Source organism: Pipistrellus kuhlii, unplaced genomic scaffold (genome assembly GCF_014108245.1).
Source record: "Pipistrellus kuhlii isolate mPipKuh1 unplaced genomic scaffold, mPipKuh1.p scaffold_m20_p_19, whole genome shotgun sequence".
Taxonomy (NCBI): domain Eukaryota; kingdom Metazoa; phylum Chordata; class Mammalia; order Chiroptera; family Vespertilionidae; genus Pipistrellus; species Pipistrellus kuhlii.
This window is the reverse complement of record NW_023425504.1, coordinates 21263633-21289175: the sequence shown is the minus strand read 5'-3', so window position 1 is coordinate 21289175 and position 25543 is coordinate 21263633. Positions and strand designations below refer to the sequence as shown.

Sequence of the window (25543 nt, the reverse complement as noted above, 5' to 3'; positions counted from 1 at the left end):
TCGCGCTCCCAGGGAGCTGTGGGAACGCGGGCGCGGCCCTGGGAAATGCAGTTCTCGTGGCGCGTCTTCTGCCGGTGGGTTCCTTGGAGCCTTTCCGTGTGCCGGGGGCACCTGTTTGGTGGGTGAGGATGGCAGCGATCATCAACGCCTAAGCAGAAGCGCTGGGGGCGCCGGGAGCGGGGTGGGCGCGCCCAACTCCACGGGGCGGAGGAGGGGCGGCCAGTCTGAGCGCCAGGGGTTTGCGCCTGCGCGAGCGCTGGGAACGCCTTGTCTGAATTGTTTGAAGCGCAGTGGACCCTGGGACTATACGGTTTGAAACTGTGTGCGTCCACTGACCCTCTGGATCCCTGGTTTCCCATCCGCAGACTCAACCAAAACAGTATTTTCCACCCGCGGTTTGGAAGCCTATGGTGCGGCTGTGGAGGGCCAACCTTATGCATTAGTCTCTAGAGAACTATGCATTGTTCTACGTCATTTTATATAAGGGACTTATATCTGTGGGTTTTGGTATGGGGGCAGGGGTCCTAGAACCAATCCCCTGGTGGGTACCAAAAAGGGAACTGCCTTTTGGAGAGTCAAAATTTATGCGTGGCCGAAACCGGTTTGACTCGGTGGGTAGAGCGTCGACCTGCGGACTGAAAGGTCCCAGGTTCCATTCCGGTCAAGGGCATGTACCTTGGTTGCGGCACATCCCCAGTAGGGGGTTTGCAGGAGGCAGCTCATCAATGTTTCTCTCTCATCAATGTTTCTAGCTCTCTATCCCTCTCCCGTCCTCTCTGTAAAAAATCAATAAAATATATTAAATAAAATAAATAATAAGTAAGTAAAAATTTATGCGTGGATTTTTAAAAATATATATTTTATTGATTTTTTTCAGAGAGGAAGGGAGAGAGATAGAGTTAGAAACATCGATGAGAGAGTCATCGATCAGCTGCCTCTTGAACACCCCCTACTGGGGATATGCCCGCAACCAAGGTACATGCCCTTGACCGGAATCGAACCCAGGACCCTTCAGTCCCCAAGCCGACGCTCTATCCATTGAGCCAAACCGGTTTCGGCAATGCGTGGATTTTTTTTACTGCGTGCAGGTTGGCCTAACACTCTTACCCTCCCCCTTGTTATTGAGGGTCAGTTATAGCGGTCACCTGGCTGGGTGGAGGTGGAGAAAGCAGAACAGCTGGGCAGGGGCTGGACCAGGAGTGCCTTATAAGCCTACAGACTGCCATAGAGCTGTCTGAGCAAGAGGTTGTCAATAAGGTTTTAAGCTGAGAAAGTTCTGGACAGACCATTTTCTTGGCTGTTAGGAAGCCCAGACTGGCTTTGTAATCCACCTTTGGCAAAATGTACAGGTATTAGTGGGAGCATTTTGGATGTTAATGTTCCATTTTAATCTTTTCCCATTTAAAAAAAGGTAGCCCTAACCGGTTTGGCTCAGTGGCTTAGTGGACAGAGGATAGGCCTGCGGACTGAAAGGTCCTGGGTTCGATTCCAGTCAAGGGCATGTACCTTGGTTGCAGGCACATCTCCAGTAGGGGGTATGCAGGAGGCAGCTGATTGATGTTTCTCTCATCCATTTTTCTCTCTATCTCTCTCCCTTCCTCTCTGTAAAAAAAAAAATTAATTAAAAAACATATTTTTTAATTGCAACTTCTGCTTTCCACTCAGCATTTCCGTACCACAGTCATGCTTTATTTTTCTCCATAGAACTTTCTGATATAATATTTTTTATTTTTTGTCTGATTCCATCCCTACAATGTAAACTCCATGAGGGCCTAGATTGTGTGTTTTGTTCACTGCTGCATTCCTTAAGCCTGGCATAATGCCTCACAATAGTAGGTGCTCAGTACATTTTTTTAAAAAGATTAAACAATTTCTGCTTGGCCAGTGTGGCTCATTGGTTGAGTGTTGACCCATGAACCAATGGATCATATTTGATTCCTGGTCAGGGTACATGACCATGTTTCAGGCTTGATACCCAGTATGGGGTACAGGAGGAAGCCGCTCAATGATTCTCTCTTCCTCTCTTTGAAATCAATAAAAATGTATTTAAAAAAATATATAGATATTATCCTCAGGTTGCTGGCTGGCTGTACTCAAATAGGAAGTGGCTGGGTTTGCCCCGGTTTTCAAACCTCTCCTCTCTCCTCACACTTGCAGTCTTTCCTCTTCCATTCTCACTCTCTGTTGAAGCTCTTGCTTCCTAGTTACTGAGAAAATTTGAGCCATCACAGAATTTACATAATTCACCTATCACAACCCAGCTAACCAGCACCTACCACTCAAATCCTCTGCCTTCCTCCTGTTCCTGCAGATGAAGTCCATGTGCCAAGGCCAGCCTTTTTGCTTGCGTGTGCCCTGGATCCTAACCTCTATCACCTATTCAGGAACCATGTTCTGGCCAGCCTTTCTTTTCTGTCCTGCTTTTTTTCACTGGATTGTTCCCCCCAACAAATAAATAGTTGAGCCCTAGCCGGTTTGGCTTAGTGGATGGAGCGTTGGCCTTCAGACTGAAGGGTCCCGGGTTTGATTCCGGTCAAGGGCACATGCCCGGGTTGCGGGCTCCATCTCCAGTGGGGGACATGCAGGAGGCGGCCAATCGTTGATTCTCTCTCATCATTGATGTTTCTATCCCTCTCTCCCTCTTCCTTCCTCTCTAAGTCAATAAAAATATATTTCATAAATAAATAAATAGTTGATCATCTCTCCCATATTAAAAACTTGCTCTTTACTTCAGTTCCCTTTCCAACTACTGCTCATTTCTCTCCTTCCCTTTACAACAAAACTCGGAAAGTCCTGTTTATAGTTACTGTTTCCAATTTCTCTCCCCCATTATTTTTTTATATATAATACACATACCATAAAAGCCATAATTTTAAAAAAATATATATATTTTATTGATTTTTTTACAGAGAGGAAGAGAGAGGGATAGAGAGTTAGAAACATCGATGAGAGAGAAACATTGATCAGCTGCCTCTTGCACGCCCCCCACTGGGGATATGTCTGCAACCAAGGTACATGCCCTTGACCGGAATCGAACCTGGGACCTTTCAGTCCGCAGGCTGACGCTCTATCCACTGAGCCAAACCGGTTTCGGCAAAAGCCATAATTTTAAAATATACAATTCAGTGGGTTTTGTTTTTATTTTTTAAATATATTTTTATTGGTTTTAGAGAGGAAAGGAAAGATATAGAAACATCAATGACGAGAATCACTAATTGGCTGCCTCCTCCACGTGCCCTCAACCAGGGCATGTGCCCTGACCGGGAACGGAACCAGGACCTTCTGATTCATAAGTTGATGACACTCAATAGCTGAGCCATGCTGGCCAGACCAATTCAGTGGCTTTTAGAATGTGAGAATACTGCTATTTCGAGAACACTTTTACTATATCCATTAGCAGTGACTTTCCATCTCCTTCTCCCTCAGCCTTAGGCAACCAATATTTCTCTTTCTATGAGTTTGCATATTTCATGTAAATGGAATCATACTTTATGTCATTTGTTTTTGGCTTTTTCACATAGCATAATCTTTTCAGGGTTTCTTCATGTTGCAGCATGTGCCTGTACTTCATTCCCTTTTATGGCTGAAAAATATTCCACCATGTGGGAATATTTTGTTTGTCCATTATTAGCTGATGGATGCTGGGGTTGCTTATACTTTTTGGAAGTAGTGAATACTATAAATACAGTGTGCTTAAGTTCTTGCAGTCCTTTCCTGCTTTGGTGTTTTCAATACAGCAGCCAAAGGGATCCTTTTGTTGTAAAATATTGTCAGGTTATATCACTCTTCTGCTCAAAACATTGCAGTGGTTCCTACTAGTATATCATCCTATATCCGATATAATAAAGAGGTAATATGCAAATTGACCATCACTCCAACACACAAGATGGCCAGACCCATGTGGTCAAAGATGGCCACCCCCATGTGGACACAAGATGGCCACCACAAGATGGCCTGCAAGGGAGGGAAGATGGGGGGATCAGGCCTGCAGGTGAGGGCAGTTGGAAGTGACCAGGCCTGCATGGGAGGGCAGTTGGCCAGGGACCAAGCCTGCAGGGGAGGAGAGTTGGGGGCAGCTGGGCATGCAGGGGAGGGCAGTTGGGGACAACCAGGCCTGCAATAGAGGGCATTTGGATGTGACTGGGCCTGCAAGAGAGGGCAGGGGGGGGAACCAATCCAGCAGGGGAGGGCAGTTTGGGGTGACCAGGCCAGTAGGGGAGGGCAGTTAGGGGTGACCAGGCTGGCAGGGGAGGGCAGTTAGGGGCAATGGAGCCAGCAGGGGAGGGTAGTTAGGGGCAACCAGGCTGGCAATGGAGGGAAGTTAGGGGTGACCAGGCTAATAGGAGAGGCCAGTTGGGGGCAACCAGGCCTGCAAGGGAGGGCAATTGGGGACAAACAGGCCTGCAGGAGAGGACAGTTAGGGGTGATCAGGCTGGCAGGGGAGGGCAGTTAGGGGCAACCAGGCTGGCAGGCAGAAACAGTTAGGGGCATTCAGACAGGCAGGCAGACGAGGGGTCGTGAGCCACCAGTCCCGGATTATGAGAGGATGTCCGACTGCCTGTGGGATCAGTCCTAAACCAGCAGTCAGACATTGCCTGAGGGGTCCCAGGTTGGAGAGGGTGCAGGTTGGGTTGAGGACCCCCCCCGCCGTGCACGAATTTCATGTACCAAGTCTAGTGTGTGTGTGTGTGTGTGTGTGTGTGTGTATGCTAAGTGTCCCTCCGCCCATCTGACCAGTCACTATGACGTGCACTGACCACCAGGGGGCACTCAACATAGCTGCTAAGCCGCAGTGACTTGGCAGCAGTTCTTGGGTGACGCACCCCGAAACTAGACAGCAGGGAGCCTGATTTCTCCTGGGGCCACACCATTCCACCTTCTACCATGGATTATATTGTTGCTGGGGCACTATTGGCCCTGAATCTGGTTTACTGCACAATTGCATTTGCATTCCACACTCTGTATGCAAAGCAACTTTGCAGAGTACCCTCTTGTACTCCAGGACCCCTCGGGGGGTGTCCGAGAGCTGGTTTTGGCCTGGCAGAGGGAACCCACCTGCCAGAGAGACTCTGCTTACTCCTCAGACACTGGGGAGGGACCGCAGGAGGTTGGCTCCAGGATATGTCTGACCTCATCTCACTCAGTCCCACAGGTCACCTTCTAATTAATTTCCTTTCAATGTGCACAAATCCATGCACTGGGTCACTAGTTTGGAATAAAAGCCCACGTCTTAACTATGACTTGCTGGATTTTGCCCATTAGCTCTGTGACTTTATTCTATCCCTTTAGTCTATACTCTTCCCCCTTGCTCACTCTACTCCAGGCATAATGGCTTCTGCCATTTCTGAACGGGCCAGGCACCCTCCTAATCCCAGGACCTTTTCACATATTTTTCCCTTTGTAGTAGGAGCTTAGTATTTGTGAATGCATAAATGAGCTCTGGGATACTTCTAAGGATGGTTAGTACTATGTATGTAGCTGTCAATATATATTTTCCAAGAATTCACCAAGTATGAGTCTATCTTTGCTACCATGCCTTCTTTAAAGATATAAATGATCATAATAAATTTTTATGGTGTATAGGACAGCCCCAGAGACAGTAAATTTCTGTGCAGCCCCCATATAGAGCTACTATATACTCAAGGCTATAAAATGTCTCTAACTCTTCTCCTATGGAATTAGTTTCAAGATAACATCTATGACTACCATAGAAAGTTAGATCTTAGTTTGCCTCTTGAATTTTTCCTGCCTACATCCCTTAGCATCACTTCTTTCACCAGCACAGCAGACTCCCCATGGCTGTAAGAATCATGGGGGCAAGGGCTGTGTTCGCTCCCAGTCCTAGTGCCAACTCAATGAATGTTTAGACATCCAGGTCTAAGCTGTCTCCATTCTGTCTTTATTTCCAGAGAAATCAAAGCCTGTGTCTGAAGTGAGCAAAAAAGGAACTGAATGCTAACTTTTCTGTTGTTTACACCATAGTTTATTAAGAACATGAAACTGTGAGTTATGAGGAAGGGGTCTTCACCCTCTTCCCTCCTGATACAAGAAAGAGAAAACGGAAGCCAGCAAGAGGAAGGGGACAATGTGGAAAAGGAAGGCAAGATGGACTTTAAAAACTATTTCGCAGGAGGGAGGGCCTTCCTGTAGTCTTACCAGTTGTTCTGGTTTAGAGATTTTCTCAGCGACACGTGGCAATTTAGAGGCAGGAACTCCCACACCACTGCCTTTCTCACATGGTGCACTGTGCTCTGCTTATTTCTAGCTGTCTCTTGCCACCACTGGGCCATGGTTCAAGGATAAGGAATTGAGTCCTTGACCCCCCAGGGTCTGGCACTGTCAGTGATTAGTAAATATTTGCTAAATGAGTAAATAAATGAGAAAAATTTACAGGGGGTGGGGAGTGTGGTTTACTGAGTTGGACTGGCAAGGCAAGTAGAACAAAAGAAGGAGGTGCTGACATGAAAACAACCTTAAGAGGATTGGCAACAGGCCCTAGGCTGGGTAAGCAGACAAGTGGTGCCAACTTAGGAATGATGGGTTTCAGAGCATCGCTTCTCCTAGGACCAGCTCCTCTAACTTCAGCTGCCAAGAGGGTCTGCATTTCACTAATGACCTCATACTTCCAAATGCAATGGACACCAGATTTCTTATCTTCCTTAGCCTCTCTGTGGCATGAGACATTGCCAGCCGTTCTCCTTAAAATGTTCCCTTCCCTTCTTTTAGTACGCTCTCCTCCAGGTGAGGACCATTCTCTTTGTTATCTTTGATGGCTCTTTCTTTTTATTAATCTCACTTTTATTAATTTTCCCATTGATTTTTAGAGAGAGGGAGAGAGGGGTTAGAGACAGAGAGAGAGAAGCATCGATGTGAGAGAGACACATTGATTGGTTGCCTCCCATATCTACTTGGTCTGGGCCGGGAATTGAGCCTGCAACCAAAGTTGTGCCCTTGACCAGAATCAAATCCGGGACCCTTCAGTCTGTGGGCCAATGCTCTATCCACTGAGCCAAACTGGCTAGGGCTTGATTGCTCTTCTTCTTTTTATTGCTTTTTTAAAATACATTTTTATTAATTTCAAAGAGGAACAGAGAGAGAAACATCAGTGATGAGAATTATTGGTTGGTTGCCTCCTGCACACCCCCTACTGGGGGTTGAGCCCACAACCGGGGTATGTGCCCTTGATCAGAATCAAACCTGGGACCATTCAATCTACAGGCCAATGCTCTATCCACGGAACCAAACCGGCTAGGGGTTGATGGCTCTTCTTACCTACCTTTTGGGATACTGATTTCTAAAAGCTGAGGAAAACACAAAGCAGTGACTTATTGAGTAAAGATAAACTGACATCATGTTAGGAGGAACTAGCAGGATGAAAATTAAGCAACAGTTCAAGGATGTTGCCCAAACATTTTGGTTCTCATGGAACAAGAGGGAACCATGATTTGATCTTGGTGGGTAAAATAAAGGCAGAGGTTAGTGAAGGTAGAAATGAATATCATTCCTCCCCTTTCAGAATTTGCAAAAGGTTAATCCAGTATCAAATTTAATTTTTAAAAACTAATAGCTATTTAGAAAAGTGAATAAACACACTTAGCTTCATACTTGAGTGATGATGATATTTATTGACACCAATGCAAAACAAGCTAAGACTGAACGTTGTTATTTAAACAGGAACAAATATTGGTGCAGTTTCCTTCCTGGACAGGTCATGCACTCAGATCATGAGACCTAAGATAAAACAAAGACTGGATTGTCAAGAACCAAACAAGGGTTAAATTTAACTTATTAATATAAAAATTGCTAGAGGCCAAAGGATATGTCTAAAAATATTCTTTCCACTAATATCACATAAGCAAACAAAAATCTAAAACTAATCTTAAATTTTAGGACACAGGATATAGACATGACATGACTATCTAAATTTTGCATAAGCAAACACTTGTTATAAACGTCACTGTACTTATAGTACAATTACATACTTGTTGCTTCTACGATGCACAAAGTCAACACTTATCACCAACAATGAATGTAACTAGATCTGCACAAGACTTCAAAAAGACTCTGCTCCATTAAATTAAGAAAATTCAACTCAGGATTTAACAAAATCTTTTGATTTTAAAGCTGGCTCTCTTCTTCTCATGTCATACCTAATTAAGACCTCACTTGACATTTCCCACCTGCAAATTGCAATGCATGTCCTCTCTCTGATCTTTGTCTGACACTTTAATTTGTAGGAATTGCAAAAAAAAAAAAATGGAATCGTACTTCCAGTCTGTACCCACAATCAGGTTCCTGCTTTGACGCAAAATACACTTCTCTGCAGTGTATCCCACCAGGACAACGACCCCCTTTCTCTCTCTATTCCTTTGCCCGGAGGCACTTCTGGATTGCTTAATACATGCTCTCTGGCTGCCTACACAGTCAGGAGGACATGTATGGCCATTGGACTTATCACTCCTCTCCTCCTTCTTTTCTATGGCTAATACCACTTTCCTGCTTTTTTTCTATTGCTGAATCTCCAGACTTGATGCTGTCATCGGAGGGACAGAGTCGATTTCGGCTTCGAGCACCTGGTTGGTAAAGCTGCATTGCTGGACGATCCTAAAGTAAAATAAAATGTTAAAACATTGCTACTCAGTGTTTACAAGGGATTTTCAATAATAGGTTATGTATTGATTTATACCAGTACCAACTCATACAAGACAAAAATGTGAAGGCACTATACATGACAGTAAGTATTGGTGGTTAATTTGCTTCTAACAGCCTGCTTTCTTTCCCCTATCTCCCAAGAAAAGGAACCACTTTATAAGTATTATTTATATGCCTATGGTAAATTTTTGATAAAGCTATTATCAAATTTTCTTTTTTTTAAAATACATTTTATTGATTTCTTACAGAGAGGAAGGGAGAGAGATAGAGAGCTAGAAACATCGATCAGCTGCCTCCTGCATGCCCCCCACTGGGGATGTGCCCACAACCAATGTACATGCCCTTGAACAGAATTGAACCTGGGACCCTTCAGTCCGCAGGCTGATGCTCTATCCACTAAGTCAAACCGGTTTCGGCGCTATTATCTAATTTTCTTAACGATTTCAAGAGGAACTGAATTAGCTAGATTTTTTTATTTATTTAGATAAACCACAGCCATTGCCTACCTATTCCCTATCGGTAAATTGACTTTTTTTAAATAATATATTTTATTGATTTTGTACAGAGAGGAAAGGAGAGCGATAGAGAGTTAGAAACATCGATGAGAGAGAGTCATCGATCAGCTGCCTCTTGCACACTCCCTACTGGGGATATGCCCGCAACCAAGGTACATGCCCTTGACCGGAATCGAACCTGGGACCTTTCAGTCCCCAAGCCGACGCTCTATCCATTGAGCCAAACCGGTTTCAGCTGACTTTTATTTTTAAAATAATTTTATTAATTTCAGAGAGGGGGAGATAGAAACATCAGTGATGAGAGAGAATTATTGATTGGCTGCCCCTTACACACCCCACACTGGGGATCAAGTCCACAATTCGGGCATGTGCCCTGACTGGGAATCAAACCTCCTAGTTCATAGGTCGATGATCAACCACTGAGCCTTACACTATTGATTAGTTGTTTTTCCAACATTTTATCTTGAAAAATGTTAAATCTATAGAAATGTTGTAAATCTTAAACAATGAATACTAATACTTTTCTTCTAGATTTACAATTTTAACATTTTGTCACATGTGCTTTTTCTGTCTCTAGTATGTGAACTATATACACATTGAGCAAGGATATTCTTTTACACAATATAACTGCTATTGATCAATCAAAGCATCACACTAAAAGGACACCCAGACATTATATGCTTCCTGTCATGATGCATAGGGAGTACACAACACTATTTATGAAGTGTTCTGCCAAAAATTGCAGTCTCATATATTCAGGCCTCTAAGTGAGGGCATGCTTGTTTTTGTGAGTAAAATGTCATTGGCACATAGCCACACTCATTCTTTTACATATGTCTATGCTTAAGAGCTTACTGGTTGTGACAGAGACCATATGGCCCATAAATCTAAAAATATTTATAATATGGCCCTTTACAGAAAACATTTGCTGACCCCTGCCCTAGATATGACCATCAGCTTTCAAGGAAACAAACATTAAGGAACATGTTAAGTGATACCACAGGAATGTACAATAATTAGCCCATCTGGACCGTTAGAAGCTCTACAGAACAAACTGGTTTCTGCAACAAATAAATGGAAAATAAAAGGAGGGGATTGTTTAGATTGGAAGAGATTTAAGGGGAGATATCGAGCAAATACAACTTGTGGACCTTGTTTGGAGCCTATAAAAAAGATATAAATGAGACAATTGGGAAAATCTGAAAACTGAGCAGGTATGATGTTAAGGAATTATTATTAGGGTTTTTTTTTTATGTGAAAAGGCTATTTGGATTATAGTTATTAAGAAAAAGACTTGATCTCTAATATTGATGAATGTAAAGAAGAAATTATACATCTTGGGTTTGCTTGAAAATAACCCAGTAGAATGGGTAGGGATGGGGTGAAGGGGAAAGGAAGTTGGCCTCTAGTTGATAATTATTGAAGCTGAGTGATGGGTACATTGTATTATTCTGTTCTACTTTTGTGTATGTTTGAAATTTCTACAGTAAGTTAATAAAAGGACCCAAACGCCGAAACCGGTTTGGCTCAGTGGTAGAGCGTCGGTCTGCGGACTGAAAGGTCCCAGGTTTGATTCCGGCAAGGGCATGGACATTGGTTGCGGGCACATCCCCGGTAGGGGGTGTGCAAGAGACAGCTGGTCGATGTTTCTCTCTCATCGATGTTTCTAGCTCTCTATCTCTCTCCCTTCCTCTCTGTAAGAAAATCAATAAAATATATTTTAAAAATAAATAAATAAAATAAAATAAATAAATAACAGGACCCAAACAATACTGAAAAAAGCTGCAGAGTTAAAGTTCCTGTAATAAAATTGTCTATAATAGGATTTCCTTTAAAAGTTCTATAATAAACAATGAGCTAGCCCTTTTAGGAAAAGAAAAAATAAGTGTAACAAAAAGCAGCACCTTGTTTCTAATGCGATCTCTCTTAACCACTTCCTCTTTCTTTTCTGTTTTTTCTAAGCTGGCTAGTGATTCTGTACTTTCAGTCTTCTTTCCTTTATCCCGAAGTGCTTCTTTCTCTTTTTTAATTTCTTCTTCCTTTCTTTTAAAAGCCTTCTCTTTCTCATAGCGCTCCCTCTGCTTCCGGCGCTCTTCTTCTTGACGCTTTAGCCTCTCTCTTTCCCGAAGGATGCGCTCTTGATCGCGTTCATAATCCCGTTCCCTCTCCCGATAGTCTCTGCCACTCTCATCTTCAGGTCTGCATGAAAAGACAAACCTGAGAATGTACCCACAAAGATCTTCTGATCACAAATGCAGGAATACTCTAATTCTAACTTGGCCACTGCAATGAGGCTGCACTTTTGAAGCAGAGTGAAAAAAAATACGAGCATTTAAAAAAAAACAATAATAGCCGTAGCTGGTTTGGCTCAGTGGATAGAGCATCCACCCATGGACTGAAGGGTCCAGGGTTCGATTCCGGTCAAGGGCATGTATCTAGGTTGCAGGCTCCATCCAGGGTCTTGTTGGGGCACATGCACTTGCACGAGGCAACCAATCAATGTATTTCTCTCACATCGATGTTTCCCTCTCCCTCCCTTCCACTCTTTCTAAAAATCAATGGAAAAATACCCTTGGGTGAGGATTAACACAAAAAGGAAAACAGTAACAAAAAAAACAAAAGTCATCCACCCAGATCAAGATATTAGAATATTTAAAAAACCCTCTGTCCCTGTTAAAACAGCTTATTTAATTCAGGTATAAGTCAAAGATATACCAGTAAAACTAGCGTCTAGAAATACGTTGAAAACAAGTGTGCTAAAGAGCCCTCATCTACTGACCTCTTAGGCTTTTCATCTTTAAATTCGGCATCACAACGTTTGGGCAATGTACAACTTTGCCCACTGGCTCTTTCATCACTCAGATTCTCTTTGTCCAATTTCTTGGCTTTCTCTCTTTTGTCCAATTCTTTTTCATCTCCCTTTTCTGGCTTCTTGAGCAACTTTAAAAAAGAACAAATTTATTTTGAAGGGTGGGGCACTGTCTTCTAAGCCTATCAAGGAAAACAATATACTAAATATTTTAAATTTTGACTACAAAAGGCCCCTTTTTCTGCAGGTACTTAAACTTTTAGGTGAACAATAGTGTATAAGAGCAGTGATGTACTAAAAGGTTGCTATTAATATGAAAGTGTTATTCACTCAAATGAAGCGGTTTAATCACTTGTGGCAATAGGATCAAGACTCCTTTGGCTTTAAATGGGTCAAGCTTTAAGTGAACCAATGCACACTTCCAAGTATGCCTTTTGTAGCAAAGCAGCATGTCAATACAACTTGATGGGAAAATATGCCACAAATTCAAAATGCTAGGTAGATCATTATTATTGGGAGTATTTTTATGTATTATTTGGAATGACAAATATCTTGGTCACCAAAGGAGCGATCTATTGTGAGAATAATTTTGCCTTGAGCCTGAGAGTAACTTACTTACATGATGGTACAGTCATATTATCATTAGAGATGAATAGTGAGAATTGTTTAGCATTGGATTTAAAAATCCAAATACCTCATACAACAGCACTGTGAAGTTCCATCTCTACTAAGTAGGAACTCTGTACAATGTCATATGTGTATGAGAGGATGTAGTTCTAAAATAAAAGTGGTTCATACAGACCAGATTTCTAATAAAAGTTTTCTTTTTCATACCGTTGCTACAAATCTCTAGAATACCCTCAAAGTGTTGGATATTCAGAGAGACTCTTAGGCAAAATAGAAGACTTTCAAGTCTCAGGGTAAAGGCATCATACAGGTTACCAAGCAAAAGGCCAAGCACCAAAAATTTAAGCATGAAGTATTTCAGCACACAGTCAGCCACAGCAAATGGTGAGTCCAAACTGGACACTAAGAAGGCATTAGTGTAAAGTGAGGATACCATGTACAGGTTTCATTGGAGGTGTTCTTATTTCGCTAATGAACATCTTTGTTAGGAAGCCAAGATGTTCATTAGTCTAATAAGAACATTAATGGGTGTCCCTAGCATGGATGGCTCTACCTTCTGCCTTGCTGATAGTAATAGCAAGTCAAGTCACTTGTGGTATGGCAGACATTGCTACAGAGAATTAAGATGGGAACTTTCCCACACCGTGGCCAAGCCCCTTATCAACAACAATGAGCCCCGGAGAGCCTCAGGGAACCACATAAACTGCCACCTCCACAGACTGTGAGATTTTTTCCTGACTTTCTCTGAAGTACTAGTACTTCCCCAAGAAGGTCATTGGAGCAAGGGCTGTCCAAACCATGCCCTGAGAAGGGAAGCTGCAAGGCCAGGATCTTTCTACAGGTTTTCCTCTTCCTTTATGCAATGTGTTAATCAGAATCAGCTGCTCATAGATTCCCAGGGAGATGCAAGAAGTTAACATGGGAATCATGTGAGAGGGGGAAGCGTGTAATGCGGGATATTATCTGTAGTACTTGCACAAGGCAGTTATGAGAGGCAGCTAAAAAAGAGAAAGAGCTATTTAGGCATGGTTGTCCTCTGGCTATGTATTATTGAAGCTTCTGGGGACAGAGCAGAGCATCAGGAAGTCATATGGGCTCCCCTTTAAAGTAGGAATTTAAAATAGCTTGCTTTCAAGAAGACTAGTCAGTCTGAAGGGGTTTTCTACAGGTATCACTACCACCACCACCAAAAGGATTTATTAACTAAGACCTGTGTGTGTGACATGATACTAGGTGTTCTGTATCATGTACTTAGTCCTTACATTTTTCTGATTCACAGCTTGTAACAGAAACCTGTGTACCTGAAGACAGTGGAAAACAAACAGATGAGGCAACTTCATGTATCAAATATGAAGGAAAAGCTGAACAAAAACCATAATTCATGCCAGCCAGCCCTACTTTATGAAGAATTAACAGAATAATCATCCAAAAATGGAACATTCTAAATGCTAAAAACAATACAGATCTGCCCTGAAGAAATAGCATGTAAACTACTTAGTCCTTTTAAATTATCTTAAAATTTTAAAAGCATACTATTAGTATTATATAAAGATTTTAATTGGTTCACTCGCCCCTCCCCCAACCAAAAAGGACAAAAACAAAATTGAACAACTGTATTTACACCACACAAGATACATGCATATTTATAAAGAAGTAGATACATGCAATTTTCAGCAACATGCAGTCAGTTTAAGTTATTTTCATACCTTAATCTTTGGTTCTTCCTTTAATTTGTCCCTTTCTGGAACTCTTTCTATTTTCTTTAGCTTTTCTATATCTTTCCTTTTTCGTTTCTCTTCTTCTTTCCACTTTCTCCTCTCTTCTTCTCTTTGTCTTTTTCTTTCTATTTCTCTCCGCCTTCTTTCTTCTCTTTTCTCTTCTCTCATTCTCTAGAAAGAAAGATCAACACACACCTTCAAACAAGATAATCATCACAGAAACTTAAATCAATCCCAAAGGCATGGTGGGAACCCACTAAACTGGATCATCTTTCCTTCCTACTTTCTACCTCCTTAACCCCCTCTCCACCCCATTCAGAATGAGAATGAAGTCCAAGACTTGCTAGTATCAGTCTCCCACTGCTGCCTTGCTGTATTTCCAGAGGCTTTCAGAAAAATCAAGAGAGTGTCTCCTGAACAAGCTAAGGACTCTCTGGGTTTGCGGAATGATTCCTTGGTCCAGCAACCAAAGAGAAGGAGGGGGCCAATAAGCCAAATCTTTAAAGAACGATGGTAAGAGCAGCAGCTGTTTCTCCTAGGGCAGTGGTCTGCAAACTCATTAGTCAACAGAGCCAAATATCAACAGTACAATTGAAATTTCTTTTGAAAGCCAAATTTTTAAACTTAAACTTCTTCTAACGCCACTTCTTCAAAATAGACTTGCCCAGGCCGTGGTATTTTGTGGAAGAGCCACACTCAAGGGGCCAAAGAGCCGCATGTGGCTCGAGAGCCACAGTTTGCTGACCATGGTCCTAGGGGATCCCAATGCTCTTAAAATGTTTAACAAAATGTGAACCAATGAAATAAATGTATTGAGAAAACTATAAAAACAAAGGTTTACCTGCTTGTTTTTCAGGAAGCTCAATAGTGGGGTTGTCTTTTTAGCTACATAAATGTAAAGAGATTATTAATAATACTTATCAACCCCTAGAAAGGATTCCATTTTCTGACATTCCCTGCCAACCACCCAAGGTGGGAAAAACTATGCCCCTTAAACAAAGAGTTCACAACTATATTATTGGAAAGAAATTTTTACAGTATTCCAATTCTGCAAATTTAAAATACCTTTTAAAAATTAAAGTACAAAATAAAATAACTGTTCTACAGACGGGAGTACAAATTTGTCCAATTGGGAATATATATGCATCCATTAATAAAAACCAACTTTTAGAAGAATATGTAATTCATTTTTCAGTATTCTGAACAAAGCTATCTAATCTTGTAGCTAGCTTTTGAAAACATACTTCCTTTGGATAAATTCTTCAGAGTGGACATTCTGAGTCAGTGGCTATGCTTATGTTTAGTGTTGATACAGTAGTGACAGCTTACTCATAGGACCAACATCCAAGCTAGAATTTCTCAAGAGATTTTCAGTTTTGTAGAAACTATATTTTTTATATTTCTTTTTATGAATATTAGCCTATTACTAGAAAACATCAGCTGATTTACAAATGCTTACCAACATCTAAAGGTACCATGCATGAGTCTTCAAGCATTTTATACTTATGTTACATTTGTGTGGCACTAAATAGGTCCCAGACAGTTTTCCCCATCTAATCAGAGCAATTGCATAACCCTGTGACACAGGTATTGTCTTCTGCTCAGTGCAGTAAAAGTCTCAGAGAAGTTAGTGCTTTCCCCATGACCATACAGCTATCAAGTGACAGAAGTGGAAGTCAGACTGGTCTTCTGATGAAAAAGCTGTTGACCTTAATTCCTTTTGTCCACTTACCTATTAGTTCTCTATTTTTAGCTTCTATTTCTTCCAACAGAGTCTCTGGAGTAGATGTCATTTTCTCATTATCAGCAGCATAACTTTCCAAAAATTTTCTGTATTCTGGATCTAAATAATTGTTTAAGGAAACAGAAAATATAGTAGAGTTTAAACAAGCAGGAAATTATTATATAGGATTTTATCAAAGAAGATTAATTTTCATGGGAGGTTGAAAATAAACCTATACTCACAAGACAAACTATTTACAGCTTTATTGGTTACTCTCAGAACTCCTATTAGAGGCACCCACAAAGGGAGAATGGTGTAACTTGGGGTCAGGGAAAATGAGACAGCACAGATTATAATAGAAACTTCAGGGATGATAGTTTGCTTTTGAAAGTCACTGATCCTACTAATCCAGAGTCATAATCGTGAAAGAAAGTCTATGTGTATACAGTTACAGTATATATTTATTATGCATATAGAATGTAAGCAATTCCTGTATGGGTACACCTCACTTTAAATAAACTCAACATATGAAAATCAGATGTTCCAAAACGACACAAAAGGGGGATGTCCTGGATGGCACTGGAGGTGATAATTCCTGGAGTTCTTTCCTAGATGCCTCTGACATCAGATAGGGTAACACATCTGAGTTATTATACTTCTTGTATTTGGAGTTTCTATGCAGTGTGGACCATATCACTTGATCTAGTCTTCCAGGTCTGAATCTATCATATAATCAATAAGCAGCTGCATGTTGAGTCTTCTCTGTGTTCTTTATAAAATAGCTATTATAGTAGTAAATAATGGAAATCAAACTAGATGGTTCTAAAATGTCAAACTGATAGAAAATGTCACAGCTAAGCCATTATCCAGTATAAGTTACAGAGATCTCAAAATCTGGGTCCAGTTTACCTTATGTGGCAATTATTCCAGTTTTTTAGTTCCTCTCTGTTGGCTCAGTGTAATTACTATGTGTAGTTAACTTCATGTTCAAAGCTGAGAAAATAGGACTGACCACTTTGGTTACTTCATATTAAGTTACTTGAATAAAGTTTTCCTGTAGAGCTCTCAATAATAAATCTTCCTCTTGATAAAAATGAAAACCCAAAAATAAGTAATCATAATAGTGGTAAAAAGCCTCAAGTAGTTGTTGTACTACTCACTAGTCAACAATGTATTATTTAATGGTGGAGGAATGGAATGCCACTAGCCAGAGAGTGAAAACTCTATAGTAATCCTACCTCCATTTTAATGATTAAGCAAAGCTTTCATCAATGAATTGTATTTCATATTAACTTTATCCCATATGTTCTCTTATTTAAAGCTTGGAGCTCAGTTAATTCTCACAAAGGTAATATTTTTTAAAGCATATGGCATTAGCATTACAAAACTAGAGCCATACTGTACCATCATCGATAGTCCCAACTTTAGTATCTCTTTTCTTAGTCTTCTTTTTTGCAGCTTTTTGAAAAGGAGCAAATTCTACTATTGCAGGATATTCCTGACCTGTTCAGAAAAAAAAAAATCACACTTCTTATAACAAAGTGTCAAATGGCTAAAAGGCTTTTCTTCTTTTTTTGGAGAGAGGGGCTTTGTCTGTATTTTTTATTAAAATATTTTAATGTTGACATTATTGTAGGTTTCCCCCTATTTCCCCTTTGCCTAGGCTTCCTTTGATGGCAGTCATCTGAGAAGTGACTCCAAATGGGCATCAATCACACTGGCCCAACTAAAGTCAACTCTACCTAAGGAGCCCCTAATGGAAAAAAATGAAATGAATAACACATTCATTTAAATTCTACTTCTAAAGTGTGATATTTTGATATGTGGGGGGAATAAAATGATTTTCATTTAAAAACACATCAGAAATCTCTAGAATAAGCAAATCTATAGAGAAAAATAACATTAAGGTTGCCTAGAGCAGGGGAGAGTGGTGGGGAGAACAGGGAGTATCAGCTAATGGGTATGGGCTTTCACGTTAGTGTTCCAAAATTAGATTACAGTGATAGCTGTACAACTTTGTGAATAAAAACATTTTAAAAAAGAAAATTGTGTTTTTTTTTTATTGATTTGAGAAACATCGATTTGTTGTTCCACTTATTTGTGCATTCCTTGGTTGATCCTTTTAAAAAAATACGTTTTTATTGATTTCAGAGAGAGGATGGGAGGGATAAAGAAATAGAAACATCAATGATGAGAGAATCATTGATTGGCTGCCTCCTGCATGCCCCCCTACTGGGGATCGAGCCCACAACCTGAACATGTGCCCTGACAGGGAATTGAATGGGGACCTCCTAGTTCATAGGTCAATGCTCAACCACTGAGCCACACCAGCCAGGCATTGGTTGAATCTTGTATGTACCCTCATCAGGGATCAAATCCAATACCTTGGCATATTGGGACAATGCTCTAACCAACTGGCACTAAAAACATTTTTAAAAAATATTTATTTTTATTGATTTCAGAGAGGAAGGGAAAGGAAGAGAGATAGAAACACAAATGATAAGAGAGAATCATTGATAGGCTGCCTCCTGCATACCCCACATAGGGGATTGAGCCAGTAACCCGGGCATGTGCTGTGAACAGGAATCTAATCGTGACCTCCTGATTCATAGGTGGATACTCAACCACTGAATCACACTGGCCAAGCTAAAAAACATTTTTAAAGGGTGAATTTTTGTGGTATGTTATTTAAAAAATACACCAGGGCAACAAAAGAAAAAATCAGTAAGTTGGATATCAAAATTAACTGTGCATTTAAGAACATGGTCAACATAGCAGAAAAGCAACCTATAAAACAGTATTTGCAAATCATTCATCTGATAAGGAGTCAATATACAGAACATACAAAGAACTCATACAACTCAACAAAAAAAAACCCCCACAATCCGCTAGCCCATTTGGCTCAGTGGCTAGAGCATCAGCCTGCTGACTCAAGGGTTCCTGGTTTGATTCCAGTCAGGGGCCCATGCCCGGGTTGCAGTCTTGATCCCCAGTAGGGGGTGTGCAGGAGAGAGCCAATCAATGATTCTCTCTCATCATTGATGTTTCTCCTTCTCCCTTCCTCTCTGAAATCAATAAAAATATATTTAAAAAACAAAGCAAAAAACCCCCAATCCAATTTTTAAAAGTTCAAAGGCCTTGAACAGACATTTGTCCGAAGATGATATACAAAAAGCCAAAAAACATGAAAAGATGCTCATATACGCAAGCATGTGAAAATGTTAAACTATTAACTCACTAATCATTAGGGAAATGCAAATCAAAACCACAATAAGCTATCACCTCACATCCATTAGAATGGTTACTATTGAAAGAAAAAAAAAAAACACAGAAAATAGTGTTGGTGAAGATGTGAAAACATTAGAATTCTTGTGCTTTACTGGTGGGAATGTAATTTCTATGGAAAACAATATGGTGGCTCCTCAAAAAAAATTTTTGAAATAGAATTACCATATGACCTAACAATTCCACTTTGGGTATATATTCAAAAGAAATTAAAAGCAGAGGCTTGAACAGATATCTGTACACCCACATTCACAATAGCCAAGAGTTCAGGGAAGCATCCATGTTATATATTTTTAAGACTGAATAATATTCCATTGTATGTATATTGCTACATTTTGTTTATCCATTCATCTTTCAAGGGACATTTGACGAATGGATAAAAAAAAATGTTATACACACACACACACACACACACACACACACACATACACACACAAGCACACACTAGAGGCCCAGTGCACAAAATTCATGCACTTGATGGGATCCCTCAGGCCAGCCTGTACCCTCTCGCAGTCCAGGAGCCCTCACCAGCCATGAGCCTGGCTTCTGGCTGAGTGGCACTCCCTCTGTGGAAGCACACTGACCACCATATACGATGGAGATATATATATATATATATATATATATATATATATATATATATATACACACACACATTGTATAAATACAATGGGATATTATTCAGCCTTAAAAAGGAAATTCTGACATATGCTACAACATGGATAAACCACAAGAAGTCAAATACTATATGATTCCACTTGTATGAGGTATCTAGAATGGTCAACTTCATATAGAATGGTATTTGCCAGGGATTGGGGGGTGAGGGACATGGGGAGTAGTTTTTTAATCAGCATAAAGTTTCAGTCTTGAAAAATGAAAAAGTTCTAAAGATTGGGTGCACAATGTGAATGTCAACACAACTGAACTGTACACTTAAAAAATGGTTAAGACTGCAAGGTTTTAAAATATTTATTTAAAAAAATATTTTCATTGATTTCAGAGAGGAAGGGAGAGAGAAATAGAAACATCAATGATGAGAAAGAATCACTGATCAGCTGCCTCCTGCTCTCCTCCTACTGGGGATCAAGCCCATAACCCAGGCATATACATTTGACCAGAATCGAATCTGGGACCCTTTGTTCCATAGGTTGACACTCTATCGCTGAGCAAAACCAGCTAGGGCTACAAATTTTAGTATTGTGTATTTTACCACAATTTTTAAGAATGCAAACAAAAATAAAGGAATGACCTAATGATACATGCTATAAGGATAAACCTTGAAAACATGCTAAGTAAAAGAAGCCAGTCACAAATCCTGGTGAATGCAGAATCAGATTAGCTTAATAACTGATATATGTGAAATGTCTAAAATAGGGAAAACCATAGGTAGAATAGTGATTGCCAGGGGCGGGAGGGAAAAATGGAAGATGAATGCTAATGAGTATAGGATACTTTTTGGAGTGATAAAAACATCCTGTATTTACACAGAGGTGATGATTGCACAACTTTGTGAATATACTGAAACACTGAATTTTATGGCATGTGAGTTATAACTCAATTTAAAAAAAACAAGTGTTGCCCTAGCCAGTTTGGCTCTGTGGACTGAAGGGTCCGAGTTCAATTCCAGTCACAGACACATGCCCAGGTTTCAGGCTTGATCCCCAGTAGGGGGAACGTGCAGGAGGCAGCTGATCAATAATTCTCATCATTGATGTTCCTATCTCTCCCTTTTCCTTCCTTCCTCTCTGAAATCAATAAAAATATATTAAAAAACAATTTCCCTGGCACGTGTGGCTTAGTTGGTTGAGTATAGTCCTATGCAACAAAAGGTCACTGGTCAGGGTGCATACAGGAGGCAACCGATTTTCTTTCTTTCTCCCTCTACCTTCCTCTGCGTAAAATAAATAAAACATTTTTTTTTTAAAGTAACTACTGGAAAAAAATATACCAGGGCCCTGCTATAGAATAATGTCAATGTCACACAAGGTATAAAGATCATGTAGACATAAACCAGAATAAAATAACTAGAACTGACCAGAAGGTATCACAAAGCAATCATGGAAGAAACATGATTTTGGAAATCTTGGTGAATGCAGAATCAGATTAGCTTAATAACTGACACATATGAAAAGGAATAGATAAACCAGACTGAAGCAGAAGGAAATTGTGAAAGATAGGCTGAAAAAAAACCCCACACAAAACAAACAGAAGTGAATCCACACTATGAAGAGCCTTAACTATGAGACTAAAGAGTTAGCTTTTTCATAGTTGTTCTTAAATCACTATTTTCAGAAATATTAATTTCATGGCAATATCACAGACTGAATTATACAGAAATATAATTCAGAAAATCCTACAAGTTTAGACAGTGGTTGTCTAAGCATTAGATGACAAAGACATAAAGTATGAAAGCATTAGTAAGAATAGACAGACAAGATCAGGGAAGCTGCGAAAATGCGACAACGAAATAGATCACAAACGAAAGAAATGGAGGACAAAAAGCGACTGGATATAGAGTTCAAATCTACGCTTATAAGATTTTTCAAGAATTTCCTAGAAAAGATCGATGAGATCTATGAGGATATGAAAAGAGATCAACTAGAATTAATAAGGAATCAACAAGAAATGATAAGGGATCGACAAGAAATAAAGAATACATTGTCTGAAATAAAAAATATTATACAGAGTCCTAAAAACAGAATGGAAGATCGCAAGAATCAAGTCAAAGATTTGGAACATAAAGAGCCAGAAGACACTCCTCCACAGAAGCTAGAAGGCAAGAGAATCCAGAAAATTGAAGATAATATAAGAAACCTCTGGGACAACTTCAAGCGAACCAACATCAGAATTATGGGGGTCCCAGAAGATGAGAGAGAGCAAGATATCGAAAACATACTGAAAGAAATAGTGACAGAAAACTTCCCCCACCTGGTGAAAGAATTAGACTTACAAGTCCAGGAAGCGCACAAAACTCCAAACAAAAGGAATCCAAAGAGGACCACACCAAGACAAATCATAATTAAAATTCCAAGAGCAAAAGACAGAGAATATTAAAAGCAGCAAGAGCAAAGCAGGTAGTTACCTATAAAGGAGCACCTATACGATTGTCAGCTGATTTCTCAACAGAAACCATGCAGGCCAGACGGGAATGGCAAGAAATATTCAAGGTGATGAATACTAAGAACCTACAGCCAAAGATAATCTATCCAGCAAAGCTATCACTCAGAATCGAAGGTCAGATAAAGAGTTTCACTAATAAAAAAAAGCTAAAGGAGTTCATCACCACCAAACCAGAATTATATGAATTGCTGAAGGGGGTTCTTTCAGAAGAGAAAGTAAATAAAGATAAAAATTATGAACAACAAATACGTAACTATCAACAAGTGAATCTAAAAACCAAGGAAATAAAAAAAAAATCTGATGAACAATATTAACGAATATAATAGAATCAGAGGTATGGAAGGGGAGTGAACTGACGATTCTCAGGGAAAAGGAGAGAGGGGGATGTGGGAAGAGACTTAACATAAACTGTGCACCTATGGATGAGGACAATGGGGAGTGGGGAAAGGGCAGAGGGTGGGGTGGAACCTGGTGGAGGAGAGCAATGGTGGGGGGGGGGGGAGGGAAAGGAACATTTGTAATAATATGAACAATAAAAATTTATATAAAAAAAGAATAGATGGACAAGATGTTAAAAAACAAATTAAAAAGATTCATCACTTGATGTTCCTCTCTAAAATCAATCAATAAATAAAAATTATAAAAGTTTCATCACTTGTTTATATATAAGGTATAAAAAAGAGAGGAAAAGATTAAATACAACTCAGATTCCCAGGACAAGACACTAGGAAATCATTCCTATTTACTGGAATAAAGCTGAAGTAGAGAAGTAGCTAGTTTGTGGGGATTAATAAAATTGGACAGCGGCATTATTCCAACAAGTAATTATTGGCAGGAGAAGATTTGACTTTGGGTAGTGGGCACACAGTGCAATATACCACATCTGATCTTGTACCACCTGAAACCTATGTGATCATGTTAACCAACGTCACTGCAATAAATTTAATAAAAAAGGAAAACAAACAACCCCCCCCTCCCCCAAGTTAACTATTGGCTTAAAGGCTTTGGGTAAATAAATGTTGGTCCTTGAAGCAAGATGAGAAGTAAATGTTTAAAACTTGTCATACAAGTTTAAAAGAGTCACTTATCCATATTACTGCTGATACTAGTAAATAATCAAAACAACAGATATTCTAATTTCAGGGCAAAAAAAATTGTCACAGGAGGAGAAAATAGGCAATTTCACTCAGTTATTTAAAGTACGAAATAACAGGTTAATAAAAACACCTGAGGGGTAAGAAAAGTCACATATCTATATTTATAATAGCCTTATCAAATGTGTGAAACTCTTTAAATGTTGCACATTTTATCAATCAGGATTTTAGAACAACTATCAAGGCATTGAGAAAATACAGTGACACACATATTGTCTTAGACAAATGACAAAGGAACCTCTTGTTACCAGGACTCACCTTTATTGTCAAGGAATACATAACCATCAAAGCGATCCCTGAACAAAATAATGTCCTCTTGGTTCTTAAAGTTGATGTATGCTCTGGCATACATATGAGGATACAGACTGCAGAGAGGAAAGCAATTATGTAAATGTGCTTGCAGGTATCTGGCTGAACTATAAGAATGCATATATTAAAGAGACAGTCTCAAAAAACACATAGAAAACATTAGTACAATAAAATGGAATGGAAGAAACCTTTTTCATTTACCTCCTCCCTCTTAGATTTATTTTACCTAGTATCATTAGAAAAAAACTCAAAATAATCATGCTCGGGCATAGGCTGCAGATGTTCCTGAAGCTGCTCCTTGGTCAAAGTGGGAGGTAATCTCCGAATTACCACCTTCAAAATGAATAAGTAAAATAAAATTAGTACAAATCAATTTTCTGTCATATCTATAAGAATCACTATCCCTGAAGAAAGCTGAGCTTGGAAAGAGACCACTTATAAAAATCCAGGAGAAAATAGTCCTCCAATGCTCAGAATCAAACATAATAGCAAAGCGGTTTTAAATTTTTTCTTATAAATAAGAACTGTCTGGATCAAGGAGAATATCAGCTTCGGTTAATCCGAAGCCCCGCAGTTTACTAGGTTCTCGAATTATTTTCCATCACCCATTTTTCAATAGATGCAGTGGTAAGAAATGCGTAGGCCAATCCTGGTCTTTTGTGGGTGCCACAAACACTTGATTTACCAATATTCCCTAACACATCCTAAAACAAAACCCTTTCTCATTCAGCATTAAGAATTCAAAACTGAGGAATACCGAAAATTCCCTCATCCCAAACAGGATGAACCCGATGTGGCCCCCAGACCGTTAATCCCAATACTCCCTCAACTCGCCTCCATTAATACATATTCCATCACAAACTAAGCCCACCTTTGATAACCCCTTCACTATTTAATAATCCCCTCAATTGACGTTTAAATTCCTCATTTTCTTTATTATCACACCCTTCCCATTATCATTTCACAGCTTTGATCTAAAACCTTCTCGTCTAGGAATTCCCTCCCATCCCCGTCCCCGTCCCCTTCACTCCCACCCCGGGATTTGGCCGAGAGCAGCCCCCCCTCCCTTTCGGTCCAATGGATGAGACAGGGCGATGCGATTTTCACTCAAGTGAGGAAACAGAAAGGGAGACTGGGAGAAGGCAGCCCCATTCCCAACCATCCTCCATGGGTGGCAGACGCGTCCCGCCCTCTCACGGGCCAACGGCCAGCCAGGCACCTTGCTCAGCGCCTCTTTCTTCTCCTTGTTCCGATCCTGCTTATCTTCCCCTTTGATGCTGTCCCCCGAAGCCCCACTACTACTGCCTGTGGCCCCCGGGGGAGTCAAGAGGGTTACTCGCTTCTCCTTAGGCCTATAATCCTTCTCTTCCTTCATGGTTACGGCTGGGCTCCTCACAGTCGAAGCTCGGGGCCCGACTACCGGCACCTACGACTCCCGTTCCACTCCCGTCACAGCTCCGCCCACTCGCGTCACAGTCCCGCCCCCAACAAGCTCCCCTAGTGATAAGGCAGCTCGCCGTTCCATTGGGCCTCCTCAGGATCTCGCGAGACTTCAAGGCGTTTCGCTTCTTCCGGTGAATAGGTTTTAACACCTAGTCTTACCTTCCCGCCGGCCGAATCACCGTGTCATC

The 25543-nt window shown here is 40.4% G+C and overlaps 1 protein-coding gene and 1 long non-coding RNA gene across 5 annotated transcripts; one reads left to right on the top strand and one right to left on the bottom strand.

Annotated features, from left to right (window-relative positions):
- The first annotated feature begins 2 nt into the window (after positions 1-2).
- Positions 3-17842, top strand: LOC118722098. The gene is made up of 4 exons (XR_006742012.1): positions 3-74; positions 13883-13885; positions 15741-15792; positions 17708-17842. It is a non-coding gene; the product is annotated as an uncharacterized LOC118722098 (long non-coding RNA).
- On the bottom strand, positions 7606-25394 carry UPF3B (UPF3B regulator of nonsense mediated mRNA decay). 4 transcript variants are annotated; one of them, XM_036443487.2, is made up of 11 exons: positions 25132-25382; positions 24139-24245; positions 23862-23968; positions 17449-17547; positions 16054-16164; positions 15163-15206; positions 14310-14492; positions 13866-13904; positions 11947-12107; positions 11072-11366; positions 7606-8604 (listed from the first exon to the last, which is right to left on the bottom strand). In XM_036443487.2, exons 1-11 carry the CDS (start codon positions 25285-25287, stop codon positions 8455-8457), a joined length of 1452 nt encoding a protein of 483 aa, XP_036299380.1. In that variant the 5' UTR covers positions 25288-25382; the 3' UTR covers positions 7606-8454. The 4 variants fall into 4 exon arrangements, with proteins under 4 accessions (XP_036299380.1, XP_045439523.1, XP_036299381.1 ...); XM_045583567.1 differs by lacking the exon at positions 11072-11366 and having other exon boundaries at positions 25132-25394; XM_036443488.2 differs by lacking the exon at positions 13866-13904 and having other exon boundaries at positions 25132-25381.
- Positions 25395-25543: the final 149 nt, after the last annotated feature.